We start from the raw sequence: 16,946 nt of genomic DNA, 5'->3' as shown, positions 1-16,946 counted from the left end.
TTGGCTGGCACCTGTTCAACCTTTCAAACTCAAAAAAAAAAAAAAAAAAAAAAAAAAAAAAAAAAAAAAAAAAACCAACCCAGAAACCTGCCCTACAGAAAACTCTCAATAGTATGGACGTGTGTACAATGGTGCCCATTTAGGTCATTAAGCACTTCCCGTAGACATTTAAAAAAAAACAAAAACAAAAACCTGCTTAGGCCAGAGATGGCTAAAAGTACTTGTCACCAAGTAGCTATCAACCCAGGTTTTATCTTTGGGACTTGCAAGGTAGAATAAAGAACCAACACCCCATAAGTTGTTCTGACTTCCACCAGAGTGTATCAGCATGCACTAGTATGCACACAAACACAAATAAAAGGTTTCTGAATTACCTTCTAGGCACAAAAAAAAAAAAAAAAAAAAAAGGTTTTTTTTTTTCTAAAAGCCTGGTTTTTATTTAATAGTACAGAATCATTGAATATAGCCTAATTCTAGTTCTATTCCATCCTTCTCTGACTTCATCAATACTTACATTTTCTATTAGCAATCAGGCATTTTTGAGGGCCTGCCCTCAAGGGCCTAGCAACAGCAGGATAGGTCATTACTAGCTGCCTCTACCACAAGTCTCAACTCCCCTCCCCCACCCATACCAATGTGCTATAACCCCATATTAAAAAAAAGAGTGCTTCCTGTCCCTGCTCTTTCCCTTCCAGCCCCACTCAGCGGAAGTGTCTGCATAATCCCCTTCCTAAAAATCCTCCCATGTGAGATGTTGATCCGAGGTGTCTCTGTACTGTCCACTGCTTGAATCACACCTCCCCAGTCCTTCAAGGCCTTTCCTGACCTGACTGCAATTAATCACTGCAGCCTCAATATTCCCTGCTCAAATTCCCAACTCCTCTATACATGATCCCTCCCTTGCCATGGTACCTCCATGTCCCTCTAATCAGTAATAGTCCCTCTTATACCACATCCTTCAGTGGATTCCTACCCAATGCTTTCCTCACAATCTCTTCTGCCCTCTGGTAAACCTCATGATTTAACATCACCACCACTTTAAAAGCATCAGGTCATCCTTTTATTTAGTCTCTCCTTCAAAGAGGTATCTTCTCTACTCATTTACTTCCTATTAGAAACTAATGAAAACGTTGCGGGTGGGGTTGATTTGGTTTGATTTGAGACAAGGTTTCTCTGTGAAGCTCAGGCTAGCTTTGAACCCTGGGATCTACCTGCATCAGCCTCCCAAGCGCTGTGGGATTAAAGGCTTGTACCACCACCCACCCTGCCCAGCTCTCCCCTCTCCCAACAGAGGTTTTGATCTTATGTTTTGATTGTTGAAGGAGGCTTTGTGGAGAGGGTATTGGAATAGGAATGAGTGAGCTAGGGTTACTCACCTGACTAAGTTGCTGGGCATGGGAAGGCTTGGTGCTTTGGCTTTTATAATCAGTACAGATTCTGGTAGATGCTTTCCCTTGAAGGCTCTTTTTTAGCAATCTTTATTTTAATTAACATAGCTTTATTTTCTTTGTTTCTAGTTTTCAAATTCTTTAGTATTTTGCATATCTTAATTATTTCACAAAAGACTGTAGGGAAACTCACAAACACTCTTTGCCTTGAGTGGTTTCTTTGTAAGTACTAGTCATCGTTGCCAATGCTGTGCCTTAGTGCTGGCTTCCTGTAAGAATCCCCCTGTGAAGTGTAGCACCCCTATCCTGCCTACTGTGGTTTGATGGACAGAAACACGAGTCTAGAACTTGGGGTGTTTGGGTTGGAATCCTCTTACTGGATGACTGTTCTTCGGAAGCTTATAACTTTTCTGGGCCTCGGTTTCTTTACTGAATGGTGGTGATAACAGATCCTATTGTTCAGTGTTGTGAGATTTTAAGTGTCTCAGAATTGTTGTGAGCCAATTTATTTGGAGAAAGCATGCACTAGTGTTTTGTTTTGTTTTGTTTTTTTGCTTACTGCCTTCTCTCTTAAAGTAGCATTATCTTCTCTCTCTCTCTCTCTCTCTCTCTCTCTGTGTGTGTGTGTGTGTGTGTGTGTGTGTGAAAAAATATTTTAAATCCATGAAGTAATTATTAGCTAATGGTCAAGCATCTGTTGAAGACTGGGCATGCTGCACACCCCAGCCCTTGTGGAGTCCAGTACTCAGGGAGGGGCTGCTGACAGATATCCCACACAATGGTCAATTTAACAGTCATAATTACTCTTCAGGGTTTACAAATGCCACTATTTTTCTCCACCCTTGCCCCATCAATCCCAGTGCGTTTACACAGCTCCAACTCTCCAAACTCCAACTCTGATGTCACCTCTTTATGAAATCTTCTAGCAAGTGCTTGGGATCTTTTCTCTAAGAACCCAATGCTTTAAATAAACCTCTATAGGTTTTGCTGGTTTCCACCTACACTTCAAAGAAGTGGGCACACATTAATGACTCATCTCTAAAACACTTAGCCCAAGCAACACAGAAAGCACTACAAATCAATAACTGTAGTTTCCCTTTGTTTCTGTTGCTTTATGAACTTATTTCCAAAAGAGTAAAACAAGAAACATCACAGAAAATACAGTAAGGAATTTTATGCCTTTGCTTCTGAAAAATAGGCTAGAAATCCCCCCCCCCCCAAAAAAAACCAAAGGGATATAATATAAAATCTGGTTAGCTGGATTTTTCTATCAATTTACTCAACACACAGTAAATCATTGAGGGGTTATGCTGTCATCCAACTAGCCCTGTTCTTCAAATCTTTCAGGAGAGTATAGGTAATGGATAAGTATGGTGATTGTTTAAATCAGAACTTCAAAGTCTGGTTTAACCAAAATATCCAAGAGGCTAAGTTCTTTGGAGAGTCATTCTGGTTTTTATATACACAAAACATTAAGGATAACAGATGGAGCTCTATGAGTTCAAGGCTAGTCTGGTCTACATAACAAGTTTCTGGGCAAACAGTGTTATACAATAAAGAGACCCTGTCTCAAAAAAAAAAAAAAAAAAACTCTAAAATGAAAGTGTCTTCTAGCTCTGAGTCCGTAGCACAAGCACTAGTAAAATATGCCACCCTTGTGATGAGGGCACAAGAATGAAGCACCACTTAGAAAGCAAGTTTATAATTTTTATTAAGAGCACTCAACTTCTTCTTCATAGCCTTTATCCAATGCTTCACTTCTAGGAATCTTTAATAAGTCATCTGCAACAGGCAATCAAAAGGAAATAGGCAAATACACAGTAACTGGGAAATATCAAACACACTGACACATACATTCATTATATAGCCACTACAAATATTTCAAACATCTGTTAACACTGTAATTGCTTGTGACATACTAATAAGGAAAATAGGCTGAATATTGAATATACACAATATAGTTTTACTTGTTAGCAAACAAACAAAAAAATATCAGCAGTGGCCATATTTTGGATGCAAAATTAGTACTGATTTCTAAATTGTCAACTTTATGTTCTTACATATTTTCTACTTTTCATACAAAACATATACTATTATAATCAAGCAAACTCTTAAGGAAATGAGAACAAATTATTTCCACACATTCAGACAGGAACCAATTTTATATACTAAAAATCACAAACCAGTGTATAACTTTTTTTTAAACAAACTAAACAGAACCTGGAGACTCTAAACACCAACTTGAAATATACCTGTTCTAAACATAAAACCTGAAACATGGCTCATGATGATCCCAGCATTTAAGAGGTAGAGAGGCAAGTCAATCTGTGCGCTCCAGGCCAGGACACCCAGGCTTCCACAGAGACCTCATCATAAGAAAGAAAGGAAGAGAAGGGGGAAGGGAGAGAGGGAGGGAAGGGGAGAGGAGGGAAGGAGGTAGAGGAGGGAGGGAGGGAGGGATGGAGCGAGCGAGCCAGGGGTTCTGGGAGGGGGCTGAAGAGAAGAACAGCTACCAGCTCAAATACAGTTTAGTCTACATAGCAAGTAGACAAGCCAGGACTACACAGTGGGCCCTTGCTTAAAACAATAAGCTTACAACTTAAACCAGGCATGGTGGCACAGGTAGGCAGACTTTGAGATTGTGAATTTGAAGACAGTCTGGAAAACTTCATGACCAAAAAAACTTTATAGAATTATAAATTTTATGTAATTTGACTAAAACGATTAGATTACTAAATTTAATATATTAAAATAAATTATAATTGGACGTAAGAGTTAAGTTTTTACCAAAAATAACTTTGGTAAATTCTGACATTCCTTATCATATAATGCAAGCCACAAGATAAATGTTAACTCTTTTCATGTCTTATAGTAATAAAACTACTCTTTGTGAAGTGATTGGGACCAAAACAAACTGACCTGAGATGCTGCTGGTCAGTTGTCACAGCACAATCTGCAAGTTCCCGAGTTTTCCCACCCCAGGTCATAGCCTTTTTGAGGATTTTTACCTTTTACCTTTCTCTGATCTGGTGTCTTATACTTTAGGTCCAGTTTTATCTAAGAGCCTCCACAGAGTACTCACTCACCTTCTGGGCCTTGTGTACTGTCCCCAATGTCAGGCCCCCACCTCATCCCAGCCGCTCTGGCCTAGCATGCACCACATTCCCCTACCTCCCTGCTACTATCCATCCTTCTCCTCCTGGATTTGCCCAACACCACTTAAAGTTTTCCACCCTTACCACATTCTGTGTTTTGCCTTAGCCATAACTATTGTGCCTGTAATTAAATAATCGCTTATAAAACTGCTTACTGCTCATCTTCTCTATGCATGAAGAAGTGTCTTTTACTCATTACTCAATCCCTAGTGGCCATCATCACAGAACCTGGTCAAACATACATCAGGTAGGTGGGTGGGTGTGTGGGTGGGTGGATGGACATGTGCCGGCAAGCAGGCACTGAAGAGCACACACACAAAGGTGAATTACAAATGTTATATAATGAGTTGTTGAGCAGTGATGCATGCCTATAAACCTGGCTACTCAGGAAGCTTAGGCTTCAAGATTATAAGTTCAAGGACTACCTAAACAAATGACAGGCGATTTCTAGCCTGGCCTGGGCAACTTAAAAAGACATTGTCTTTAAAACAAACAAAAAAAAAAAGAATTAAAAAAAAAAAATCCCTTGGTAGGGGCACAGTTCTAAGTGTGGGGAGGCACCTGCAGATATAGCTTGTTGACAGAGCTCATGAAGAACATACATAAGGTCTGTGAGTGCCATAGAAAAAATTATCACAGGGAATTACTGGGGAGGCAGAATAGAGAGTTCAAAGCCAATCCAGCCTGCCAGCCTGGTCTAACAAGGTCAAGGTCAGCCGAAAATGCACAAGCAAGACCCTGTCTTAAAAAAAGAAACAAGCCAGGCATGGTGGCGCTCGCCTTTAATCCCAGCACTTGGGAGGCAGAGGCAAGCGGATTTCTGAGTTCAAAGACAACCTGGTCCACAGAGTTCCAGGACAGCCAGGGCTATACAAAGAAACCCTGTCTTGAAAAACCAAAAACCAAAACAAAACAAAACTGAGGATGTAGCTCAGTAGCAGAGCACTTGCCTAGATTACACACACATTACTTTCTTGGCATCTATTTTATAAGCTTAGGAACGCCTGTGATCCTTCCTAAAAGCCTCTTTTGACAGATTTGCCCTACTCAGATTCTGCCATAGAATGAATTCCTTTATGGTAAACACTATGATCACCAAAAGTGCCTCACTAAAATGACCCAAACTAAACAAGACAGAAATACAAAAAAGTTTGATGTGTGGATCCCTAGAACAAGATTCCTATCAATAGAAAATTCAACATTTTAAAATGAACAGTTATAATGGCCTCTGAGCATCTCAAAGTCCTTCATCTATTGATCTGCTCTTTCTGACCTATACTCTAGACATGACCCCTCAGCCCCATTGGTGGTCTGGTCCCAAGGACTCACAGATGGATTCTCTGGCAATCACATTCTTGATAAAAGTCTTGAGCACCAATTACTATAAAACATAAGCATCTGATCCCATATTCAAGGAGTCAACTTTACCACTCCCTTGATCCACCATCCAGCCATCACCTACCTCAAGAGCCCTCCTCCTCTGAACTGGAATTATGTAGACCCTTTCTGGCCTTTAACTTTCAGCTATCCTTCTGCCTCTGCCTGCTCCCAAGTGCTGGGACTGCAAGGATGCCCTGCCATTCATACCTTTACATTTCAAATATATACAAGAATTTTCTAAAACCTGAATTCTCCATCCCACTTCAATATATCCTTCCATCTTTCCAAGAATAATGGAAAAATAGAACGCTAAATCCTCCCAGGTCTAAAACCCTGCTCAAACTTCAAGGGATCCAATAAAATCCCTTTTCTCTTATTCTCCACAGAGCTCTTGCCAGGTGATTACCTCCTGTCATCCAGCCCTCCTGCCCATGCTCACCCTAACTTCTGCAGCTGACATTTTCAACTCTTACCCCCATTAATACAATACATCCTACATGCACGCTGCCAGCTTGGCACTCACTCCTTTAACACAAATGTCACAACGGTCCCCTATCCAAGTCTTAATTCCTCTACTTTGCCTAAGAGAAGAGATGAAAAGTATAGTTTAAATTACTCTGCAAAACATTTAAGGCCCTCCATAACTGATTTTTCAGTAGCCGAGATTCTGTCACTTTGTGCTTCTGTTATTCTGCGTCTTCCCTTGGGATGTCAGGGACAGTTGAACACCAGGGGGAAGCAGAGCTGAATTCCACAGTATGCCAGGCAGGGAAGGATGGGCTGAAGGGAGGTCTGCGGGGCGGTCCCATTCTTCTTTACACACCAGGCAGGAATGGATGAAATGAAGTTCAGAACTGGTGGGTCAGCAGGATCCAGGTCTGGCAATGAATGCTGAGGGAAAGGGGTCTCTGAAGATTTCAATGTTAGAACTTTTAGAAAACAGCTCTCTTAAGACAGTAGTCAATGAAACAGCTTGTGCACTATACTTTATTCAGGGTGGAGCAAGGGCTATATATATTGATCCTGGAGAGTGGGAAGGGGTTCTTCTTAAGGTGAAGTTTCATTAGCTGAAGTTTAAGGTTCAGGGGATACCTCATTTGCATGTTAAGACATTCCAGGAAATTGAACTTGTAACTTCCTCCAAGGATTACAAGACATTCCTTAGGTAGACTGGGGTCAGGTTCCCCATATCAGGGGAAGAGGAAACCCACTAAGGAAAGGGAGCCCTCCATTTTGCACCGGAAAGTTCAGGAAAGCTATCCAGGAATGGCAAACTGTAACACTATTCTTAAATTTTACTTGTCTCTATCTTCATTGTCTGTCTTCTCCAAGTCATTCTGCCTATAAACTCTTCCTAGAATCTTTTTGGGCTTGGTTTGTTTGTTTGTTTTTGAGCCAAGTTCTCATTCTGTGGCCTCAACTAAATGATCCTCAGCCTCGAAAAACGCTGATTACATATATGAGCTACTACACCAGGATCTATTAATTTAATATCTAAACTAACTGAGCATTTTTTGCTGCCCATGCTTCCTCTACCCAGTCCCAGTCTGAACGTCTCTGTCCACACATCCCTCTCTAAGCCTAGGATAGGTACCGATATAGGTACTCTGCATTTTTCCCATAAATGAATCATTTCTAAATTTATCATATACCTCAAAATGGAATGTAAGCCCTTTTATTGGATAAAAATGCCTTATTTCCACAATGTGGCTTAAGTACACAGTGTTTGTCAATTTAGGAAATCACCCTGAAGCACGATGATGCAACCAAGAGAAACACTAGAGGTTCCTAGCTCCAGGTCACAAAGATGCTACTCTGCTAGAAGCTCAATCTGCAGAGCTTTTCTTCAGTTGTTTTTGCTGTTTTCTGGAGAGGCACTTCTGACTGCTCTGTAGGATAGAGAGGTCAGACCTTGTGGAAGAGCAGTGCCCTACGCTTTCTGCTTTTATGGGCTTAATGATATGGCCTAGCTTGGTGCCAACCTTGGGAACTGTCAGCTTTTGGAAGGTCCTCTGGGTGTTCCACATGTACCCAATAGGGTTCTGGATAGTCCTTTCAAACTGCTGGTGGTGGGTGAATGGGTGTGGAAGCGCCCGCACCTGATGAGCAGCTGCATGGATGTTGCGCTTCTCACTGATAATCACATTCGGCAAATTCTTGTCTTTTCTTGGAGAACTCTCAGGAGCTTTAATAAGAAAACGGCGTCTTTTCTTGGCGCTGGGCTTCAGGCCCATACCAACCCACTCACCCCATCCAGGCAATGACAGGTCCAAGTCCTTTGGTTTATTTGTCTCTATAGCTTCCCTTTTCTCTTTTAAGAACTCTCTTATGACATCATCCCCAGCAAAAGCTTCCTTTATTAGCTGCTTGTGACCGGTCTCCACTTCATCTTCTAACTGCTGCATTGTGGGCACAGCCAAAGGCTTCACAGAAGGAGATGAGTTAGCAGCTAGGAGGTTCTGTAGATCAATCATTTGTTCCTTCTTTTTCTTCCCTCCAGAGGCATCAGGCTTGGTGGGTGGCTTCATCTCCTTCCACTCCCCTTTCAACAAAGGTCTGGAAAGCCCTTTTTTTGGATAATGTTCTTTGCTCAACTCTCCTTGTTGTTCCAGAACATGTGCCCTCTGTAGCCTTTGAAGCACCACGAGCTTCTCTGAGGCAGGGTCCTCTCTCTGGATATGGAGGACAGTCTCCTCTGAACTCTCTTTCTGACTCTCAGACTGATGACTTTCCTTGCTGAGTTTCTGTATTCTCACCTCCTGGCTATCAGAGGCTTCTGTTTCTTGGCCATCCATTAACTTAGCATTGTTGGGATCAACTCTTTCTTTCAACATAAGTTCTTCTGCCACTGGTCTTTCATCTCCCTCACTCTCAGAAGACACATGGGCCACAAATGCAGGCATCTGTTCGGGGTCTGTCTTGATCTCACCCCTTTTTGCATTGCTGTTGCAACTGCTAAGCATCCAGGGATTTACACCATCTGCATTCATCTGTAGGTCATCCATTCCATGGGAGACAGAGACTAGTCCCTCTTCTGTGCATCCGTCTTCTTCCTCACTCTCTGAAACTACCTGGAGTTTCTGTGTCAGTTCTCTGTTCTTAGCCAATTGTTCTTGCATAGCTTTTCGAGCCTCCGGGTCATATTTGGCCATAATTGCCTTTGACTTTGCCCATTTCCCACTGCCCTGGTGCTTAAGGCTCATCCGTTCTGTCATTCTGGCCTTTTCCATTTTCTCCAGTTCTTGCAATGCAGCATTTGGACAGTCTTTCCACAGCTCTTCAAACTCTTTTAAGGCTTTCTTGGCCTTTCCTTTCTTTAGAGCTCTATGATACTTCTTACTCTTGATTCTCTTCTCTCTTCGAGCTCTAGCCTCATAATAGGACTGCAGAGCTCGCATCCTCTGAAGCTCTGCTCGGTGTATCTTGGCTTCTTCCAGGCTCATGGCTCTGACGGAGGCTGTTTCCACAGGAGTCAATAAAGGGTCTGTTACTGGCTGCTTGTTCTTATGAAGAAGGTTAAAAACTTCTTGTTCCAGAGGGGTTCTTGCTTTCCAGTCAGTAAAAACATGTTCAATGGGAGCAACAGCTGGCAGCTCCTTCTCCAAGGGAAAAATCAACTGTTCTGCTTGCCGGTTCTTCAGAACAACAGGATCCCACCTGGAGAGCATTTGTGAGGTTTTGCTGAATGCTGCTTCCCTGAGGGCACGGTCAGCCTCTTCTTTGTTAAGGGATGTGGTTAGCGTCTTTGACTTGACTCTATGCAGCTGTTTTTTCACAGCAGCTACCGCAGATAATGCTGTAGCAGACCCAAGCAAATCTGAAAGGACCAGCTTTTCACCTGATCCTTCAGAAGTGACATTGAACTCTGACACCATCCGGCTAGCCTCAGATCTCTCTGCCAACTTCCATGTGTTCTTTCTACCAAGGGAACTGACTGCTTCCAGGAGTTTTTGACGTTTTCGTTCTCCATCACTGTCCCCCTCATCTTCACTCGTACTCAGTGGATAGTTTTCTGGCAAATCCACTAGTTCTTCCTGCTGGCTCAAAGCCAAAAGGTCTGTCACATTCCTGGCCATGTTCCTGGTAGCAGCCTCCTTCCTCTCACAGGGCCTGTTAGCTCTTGAAGAAGCGTCTGGTCTCACTCATCTTTGGCTTCATCTATTTACTGCCCACTGTCTCTGACATAGATGTTTTCTGAGAACCTTATTTATTGAGATGTCTAAAGAAGAAAAGACCCAGATAAATACCCCAGTAATTTCCATGTAGTCAACACATAAAATGTACAAGCCAGTCAGGATGGTGATGTACAAGGCCAGCCTAGGCTACAGAAGTCTCCATATCTGTGTCTGTCTGTCTGTCACCTGAATATTTTAACACAGGTAACAAAAACCTCAAGCCAAAGCAAAGAAAAGGGAAATGAAATGAATGAATCATGATAAAGATATAAGAGATCGGACAGGAAATTAAGTGCAATAGGAAGCCCAAATGGTTGTGGACAATGCCATATCACAAGTTCTAGTAGCATCATGGCAAGCAACTCAGGACACGCTTCTCAATACACTTCCTGTATGTAACAAGTGAAAAGACCCTCATCTTCTCCACTTGCTATACCCCAGGAAACTTTAATTAATCTAACAAGTCTTTCTGAGTTGCTATAAGTCACTGAATGAAATCATTGACTAGATCTGCCTCAAGTCTCTGCTCTATACCTCCCGAAAGGATACATTCTAATCCCCTTAGTCCTCAATAGCTGAACCTTAATGTAAATTTGTTAACCGGTCAAATCCAGAATGCTTGTTCCTATTTAATACAAAAACAGAGATAGAAAAATAAAAAAAAAAAGAGGAACTAGGAAAAGCAAATTAAAACAGAGGAGAAAGGCAGAGAAGCAAGGAAAGAAGCACAGTGCTGAGTCCTCCTAAACTACCTACCTGTTTGTTTCCAAGAATTTAAATTGTCCTGTTACAAAAACTGAAAGGAAAAGCTCAGAGACAGGCTCGGTGCTGCATGCCTATAATCCCAGCACCTGGGAGACTAAGGAGATTTTAAAATCAAGGCCAGCATGGGGTTACATTAAAAATAATAATAATAATAAGTAAAACAACACAACAACAGAGAAACCCTGTCTCGAAAAAACCTACATTAAAAAAAAAAAAAAAAAAAAAAAAAAGCCTGCCCCACCCCACTATAAGAAAAACTTTAGAAGGAAAACAAAGTCTGAGAAAGAAGTGACTGACTCCAATTTACATACCAAGTGTTATATACACGGATGGCAATCCACTCAGCAACCCAAAGTTGGTGATATGCCACTCAGGAGGCTAAGGCAGATGGATCTCAAGTTCAAGGCCAACCTGAGCCTCACAGCAAGTTCAAGGAGTAAACAGTAAGACCCTGTTCCAAAAAAAAAAAAATGCCACCTGAATTCGTGTCATATGACATAAGCCTTATAAGTAATAAAAGTAGAAGCTGGTTATCTGAATGAGAACGTGTGAGAATGCCAGAGTCAGCCTGTTTGCAATGTGCTAACATGTAGAAATTCATTTTCCCAGGAAATCTAAAGCCCACGTCACAGTAAACGAATATTAACTAAAAGAGAACAAAACTAAAGGATGTGGTCAGTGAGATGGCTCAGCAAGTAAAGGCTTGCCACTGAAGCCTAGTGAACTGAGTTCAGTATCCAGAACCCACATAAAGGAGAGAAAGAACCAACTCCAATGCTGTCCTCTGACTTTCACCTGTGTATTGTGCATTCACGCAGATGGACTCTCAGGGGCTCCAATGAATGTGCACACAAACAGACACACATGCAGACATACATATACACGCACTTGTAATTTTTTAAATAATAGAACAAAATCCAGCTAATGGTCCCAAGTTACAGTTTTCTATTTACATACATCTCCAACTCTACTAAAAAGGTTCCTAATACATAAAAGACTTCCTTAAGGTGGAACTATATATAGAGAGAAGCTTAATGATACTATTTCATGAAAGAAGGCAAAGCTGGACAACTGTGATGCACACCTTTAATCCCAGCACTCAGGAGGCAGAGACAGGCAGATAGATCTCTGCTGAGTTTGAGATCAGCATGGTCTACAGTGCACGTTCTAGAACATTCAGGACTATACAGAGAGACCCTACCCTGTCTTGAAAAATGGGGGTAGGGGGGACAGTAAAATATGAAAAACCTTCTACATTCTCTAAAAACAAATAAAGTGGTTCTTGGTTCATGTTTATTGACAATACTGCAGACACTTATTTAAAATCTCACAATTCTTACAGGAAGCCAGCACTAAGGCACAGCATTGGCAACGATGACTAGTACTTACAAAGAAACCACTCAAGGCAAAGAGTGTTTGTGAGTTTCCCTACAGTCTTTTGTGAAATAATTAAGATATGCAAAATACTAAAGAATTTGAAAACTAGAAACAAAGAAAATAAAGCTATGTTAATTAAAATAAAGATTGCTAAAAAAGAGCCTTCAAGGGAAAGCATCTACCAGAATCTGTACTGATTATAAAAGCCAAAGCACCAAGCCTTCCCATGCCCAGCAACTTAGTCAGGTGAGTAACCCTAGCTCACTCATTCCTATTCCAATACCCTCTCCACAAAGCCTCCTTCAACAATCAAAACATAAGATCAAAACCTCTGTTGGGAGAGGGGAGAGCTGGGCAGGGTGGGTGGTGGTACAAGCCTTTAATCCCACAGCGCTTGGGAGGCTGATGCAGGTGGGTCTCCAAGTTCGAGGCCAGAATGGTCTATATAGTAAGCTACAGGACAACCAGGGCTACAGAGAGAAGCCCTGCCTTGAAAAAAAAACAAAAACCTTGTCAACAGTGGGCATGGTGGTGCATCCTTGGGCAAAGGCAGGAGGATCTCTGAGAGGGGAGCAAGACCGGTCTGGAGAACAGCCTTAACTACACAGATTCTGCCTCAAAACTACAATTAAAAAAAAAAAAAAAAAACCCTCTGGCTTGACCCATCCTACCATAGCAGCAAGGTCAAAGAGTTCTCACAGGAGCACTCACTCCAAGGTACTGACTGACTGCCTTCCCTACAGTGACTACTTCAGACAATCTCCAGTGTCCTTTGATGGTTACTCCTGATTGTCAACTTGCCTGGATTAATAAATGCCTACCAGATTAGTTAAGCATAGCCCTGGTTAGGGGAGAAGGTCTGTAAACGCGAAACAAAGCAGGGAGCTAGCCTAAATGCATGCACTAACTCCTTGAGAGACACACAAGCACTGCATTACTGGGAGGTGGAGTCTTTGGGGGAAGTCAGTCACCAGTGGGGTATTCTTAGGGTTTTATCTTGCCCCAGAACCTGCCTATATTCCCCTTTCTGTACTCCCTGGCCACCTGGATATGAAATGTTCTTTCAACAAACCTTTCCCCACTAAAACCGAATGACATCTTGGAAACTATGAACCAAAAATCTTTTCCTGTCTTCTTTGATCAAGTATTTGTCACAATAATACTGAGATAACTAATAATACGCTACTCTTCCTATCTCCGTTGCAAACTCTGCCTCTTCTACTCAGTACGAAGGGGCCTCTTTCTGCTCTTTCCTCCACAGGCAGCCTGGCATGCACATGGTTTTAGACACTGTCACCAGTACAAGAGAAGGCCCCAAAATGGCATTCTCTACTTCTGAACACTAAACCAGCACCCTAAAGAGAAGCCCACAGCCATGGACCACTTCTAAACCTAGAAACATGTTCTCCCACATCCAATACCTACTTCTTTCACAATGAGCCTCAGATCGGAGAATTATAGTGCATGCAAGCCCTCCAGTTGCCTGGGTCTGAGTTGCTGAGCTCCTCTCAGCTCATACTACCTATCACCATGCCATGACAGCTTTCCACCTAACATCTCCACTTTCGTGAATTTCTGCTCATCATATTAACCTCTTCAAAAGCTCAGCTAGTCTAACATATGACAGTGCTATGAAAAAAATCAGTATTAATATGAAATTTTCAGAGCAGGGATTTTCTTAAGCACATCTTTGCACTTATTCTAAACAGTATGCACAAAAGGACAATACTTGCATACAGCTGGTATCCAATAAAAGTATTACAATTAGTTATATTGCCTTCTTAAGTGTTTGAATAGATATCTATATAGTTAACAGTCTCCCAATTCATGCATGGTTTTCTTGCTTCCTAAGAACTGAAAGATGTTTATTTAGTTTTTGGGTTTTTTGAGACAGTGTCTCATTACGTCCTAGAATTAAGTAAAACAGGCTGGCCTCACTCCTAGGTGCTGGGATAAAAGGTGAGCCACCAAACCCAGCTTAGAGCTGAAATTTTTATGTTAAGTTACTGAGTAAAATATACGCTACAATGAATACTTTAAAAAAATTATGATGCCTACTGAAAAATCAGAAAAGCCTATCACTGAGGGATGGGTGGGGTGAGGCGGGTGTTGTAAGGCCGGGATGTCTAAATCACACCACCTTCAAATCCACAGTCCATATAAAAGATTCCTGCTTCTGAGTTTTAAGCACTCTAAAGGCAGGCATGCATCTCTGAGAATACTCCCTACCTATCTCACTCAGATACTTCGAAATTTGAACTGAGAAGACAATCTGGTGGGAAATATATTAAAATTAAAAAAATATATTATTATAGTTGCTCAAAAAGCTCTGAAGCGCTTGTGCTATGTACATTTAATTTCAGCCTGAGAGCACAAATTGGACATCTAGGAAAAAAATCTCACATAATCAGTTCTTAAAAAGCAGCTCCCTGGATTTCCATGTAAATCATAATGCTTGTTAGAATCTTCAATCATCCAATACCTCACCTTTATTGCATGTAACATAGCTTGCAATCACCCATTTATCTACAAAATCATTGGCATGTAGTCTAATCCCAGCCTGAGGGCACAGGGACAGATCAACCTGTCCCTGTTATGTCTCCCAGCACCTGCTAAAATGCCTGACATGACTCAATGAGAAGGCTCTCAGTGAACAATTAACTGAATCAGGAAGGCGCTAGTGTTATTCCCACACACAATGTCCTTCAGTGTGTCCTTCTTTCTTTGCTTTCTTCAAGGAGGACATCTTGGGACTCACAGGGTACCAGTCACTCAGCCCAAATGTCCTACAAATCCAGTAACTGGACTCCAAAGACACCAGGTGACCCTCTCCTGTGGCCACACTGGAGTCAAGACACTTTATGACAGAAGAATCAGAGCCTAAGTTAAGAAAATACAATCAGCCTTCAACTCTACATGTGAGGGGTGCTCAGGGAGACACCAGAAAACGCACTCTCAAAGTCCCAACACTTCCCTCTCTGTAGTAAGCTTTGCATGCACTTCTCGGGCAACTCAGCAGCACCCTTCAACCACACTCAGAGCCAAAGCGGGCATACAAAACAGCCTAAAACAACCAGGAAAAACAAAAACACCAAACTACAGCTCTGCAGAACCCCTAAGACCCAAAAGAACCTAGAAACCCAAAGCCACGGAAACCATTCCAACACCAAACAGAGGGCTGTGTGCTACTAAAGTCATCAGAGGTAAATGTTCTAGATTCAGACAGGCCCTCCTGGGGCTCAAGCTTCTCCTAGTAGCTCAGATCTGGGCTAAGTTAACGTGTTCACAGTGCAGGCTCCTCGCTGTAAAACTGAGAATGTGCGAGCGTCCCGGTGGACTAACAATGTAAACATAGCCATGCACAAAGTTCTTGGTGTGTGGCCTTTAATAAAAGCTCAATAAATGCCAGCTCTGTCATTCTAGGTAGTTATCATCAAGCCCCCTCTCTAGTTTCCACTGGACTCCCAAAAAACTGTCCTGCCCTTTCTAATTTGAGGGGCTCTATGTACAAGTGATCGGAATACCTGTTCTAGAACCAGAACGGACCATACAGTTGGATCTTCATCTGTTAAATCCCATCACGGGATCACAAGTGACCCCCGGGGCTGCCTATGTCTGCATCTCATGACTGACTCGTCCGAGACTAAAATGCACTTAGGAGGGGACACCACGCCATTCCCACCGCCCGCACCCGCATTTCCTGCCCCACACCCGCAGTTTTCAGGGACCCGCTGGGTGCTGGTTCCTCCCACGGACGCCGCGCGGCCGCGTGGAGCGGGACGACCCCACCCACGTGCCCGCGCCCGCGGAGGAGGCCGCGGTGCATCCTTCCTCCCGCGCCCGCAGCTCCACGCCGGCGGTTTTCCCGAATCCGCGAGGACGCCCTACTCGCCACTCACCCTCCACCAACCCCCGCTTCCCCGACCCCCGCCACGGCCCAGCACCCCGCGGTCCAGGAGTCCCCTCAGGCACCGGCGAGCGGCATGCACGCCGAGTGGGAGGAGGGAGGCCTGGCCGCCATCCCGCGACCCTCATCGCCTCACAACGGGCACTGCGCGCACTCACCGCGGGCTCCGACCCACGCAGGCCTGGCTGCTCCTCAGAGCGGCTCCTGCCCAGCGCCACCTCCTCAGGACCCTGACGTAGCTGCTGGGGCCGCCCTGAGAGACGGGAACGACCGCCTGCTGCCGGCTCAGCCTCCCGCTCTGCCGCCGCCTCCTCGTCCGAGCCCGCGACCGCGGCCACAACCGCAGCGACGTTTCCCGGGCGCCGGCTGAGCAGCGTCTGTTGAGCCGCAGTCCTGGACGCTCACCCCGGGCTGGCGCTCGTTGCATATGCAAAGAGACCGCCGCCCATTGGCCCGCGGGCGGTGGCGCGTGCGGGGCTCGGCCTATCAAATGCCGGCCTGGGGAGCGCGGCGCTGGCGGCAGGGGCGGGGCGAGGTTACTATGGGTCATTCTGCGGAGCGGCCGACGGCTGGACCCGGCTGGGGCCCTGCAGGGCGGGGATAGAGCCCTTGGGGAGGGGAGCGGCGGGACCGACCCGCTGCTACAGCAGCTGCCGAGGGGAGCTGGGCGGGGGGCGCCGCGCGGGAAGACCGGAGGCGTCCAGGGTGCCCCCGCTGAGAACTGCAAACCCGCCTTCACTGCTGCGATGCGTAAATCTCAATATAAACGAAGAAATAACCTGCTTGGGTTTTTTTCCCA

At 43.9% G+C, this 16,946-nt stretch overlaps 2 protein-coding genes across 3 annotated transcripts in view; both read right to left on the bottom strand.

Annotated features, from left to right (window-relative positions):
• Acsl3 (acyl-CoA synthetase long chain family member 3) overlaps window positions 1–16,388 on the bottom strand; it is a 51,892-nt gene extending 35,504 nt beyond the window's left edge. Inside the window, exon 1 of one of the 2 annotated variants that reach the window (XM_021176233.2) lies at window positions 16,306–16,388. The gene's annotated coding sequence lies outside the window, so the exon portion shown is untranslated. Of the gene's footprint in view, window positions 1–11,174; window positions 11,258–16,305 lie in introns of those variants that run through there. The other variant, XM_021176316.2, reaches the window with a different exon arrangement.
• LOC110304627 (U3 small nucleolar RNA-associated protein 14 homolog B) lies at window positions 6,884–16,584 on the bottom strand. The gene is made up of 3 exons (XM_021176098.1): window positions 16,306–16,584; window positions 11,175–11,314; window positions 6,884–10,142 (listed from the first exon to the last, which is right to left on the bottom strand). The coding sequence occupies exon 3, from the start codon at window positions 9,997–9,999 to the stop codon at window positions 7,750–7,752; it is 2,250 nt and encodes a 749-aa protein (XP_021031757.1). The 5' UTR covers window positions 10,000–10,142; window positions 11,175–11,314; window positions 16,306–16,584; the 3' UTR covers window positions 6,884–7,749.
• Window positions 16,585–16,946: the final 362 nt, after the last annotated feature.

The sequence above is a fragment of the Mus caroli genome, chromosome 1 (assembly GCF_900094665.2).
Source record: "Mus caroli chromosome 1, CAROLI_EIJ_v1.1, whole genome shotgun sequence".
In the NCBI taxonomy this organism is placed as follows: Eukaryota; Metazoa; Chordata; class Mammalia; order Rodentia; family Muridae; genus Mus; species Mus caroli.
Note: the sequence above shows the minus strand (reverse complement) of the source record. Positions and strands in the feature narration are given on the sequence as shown.

Excerpts from the sequence above, each read along its gene's own strand:
- LOC110304627 (XM_021176098.1), bottom strand. The coding sequence starts at position 9,999 with ATGGCCAGGAATGTGACAGACCTTTTGGCTTTGAGCCAGCAGGAAGAA.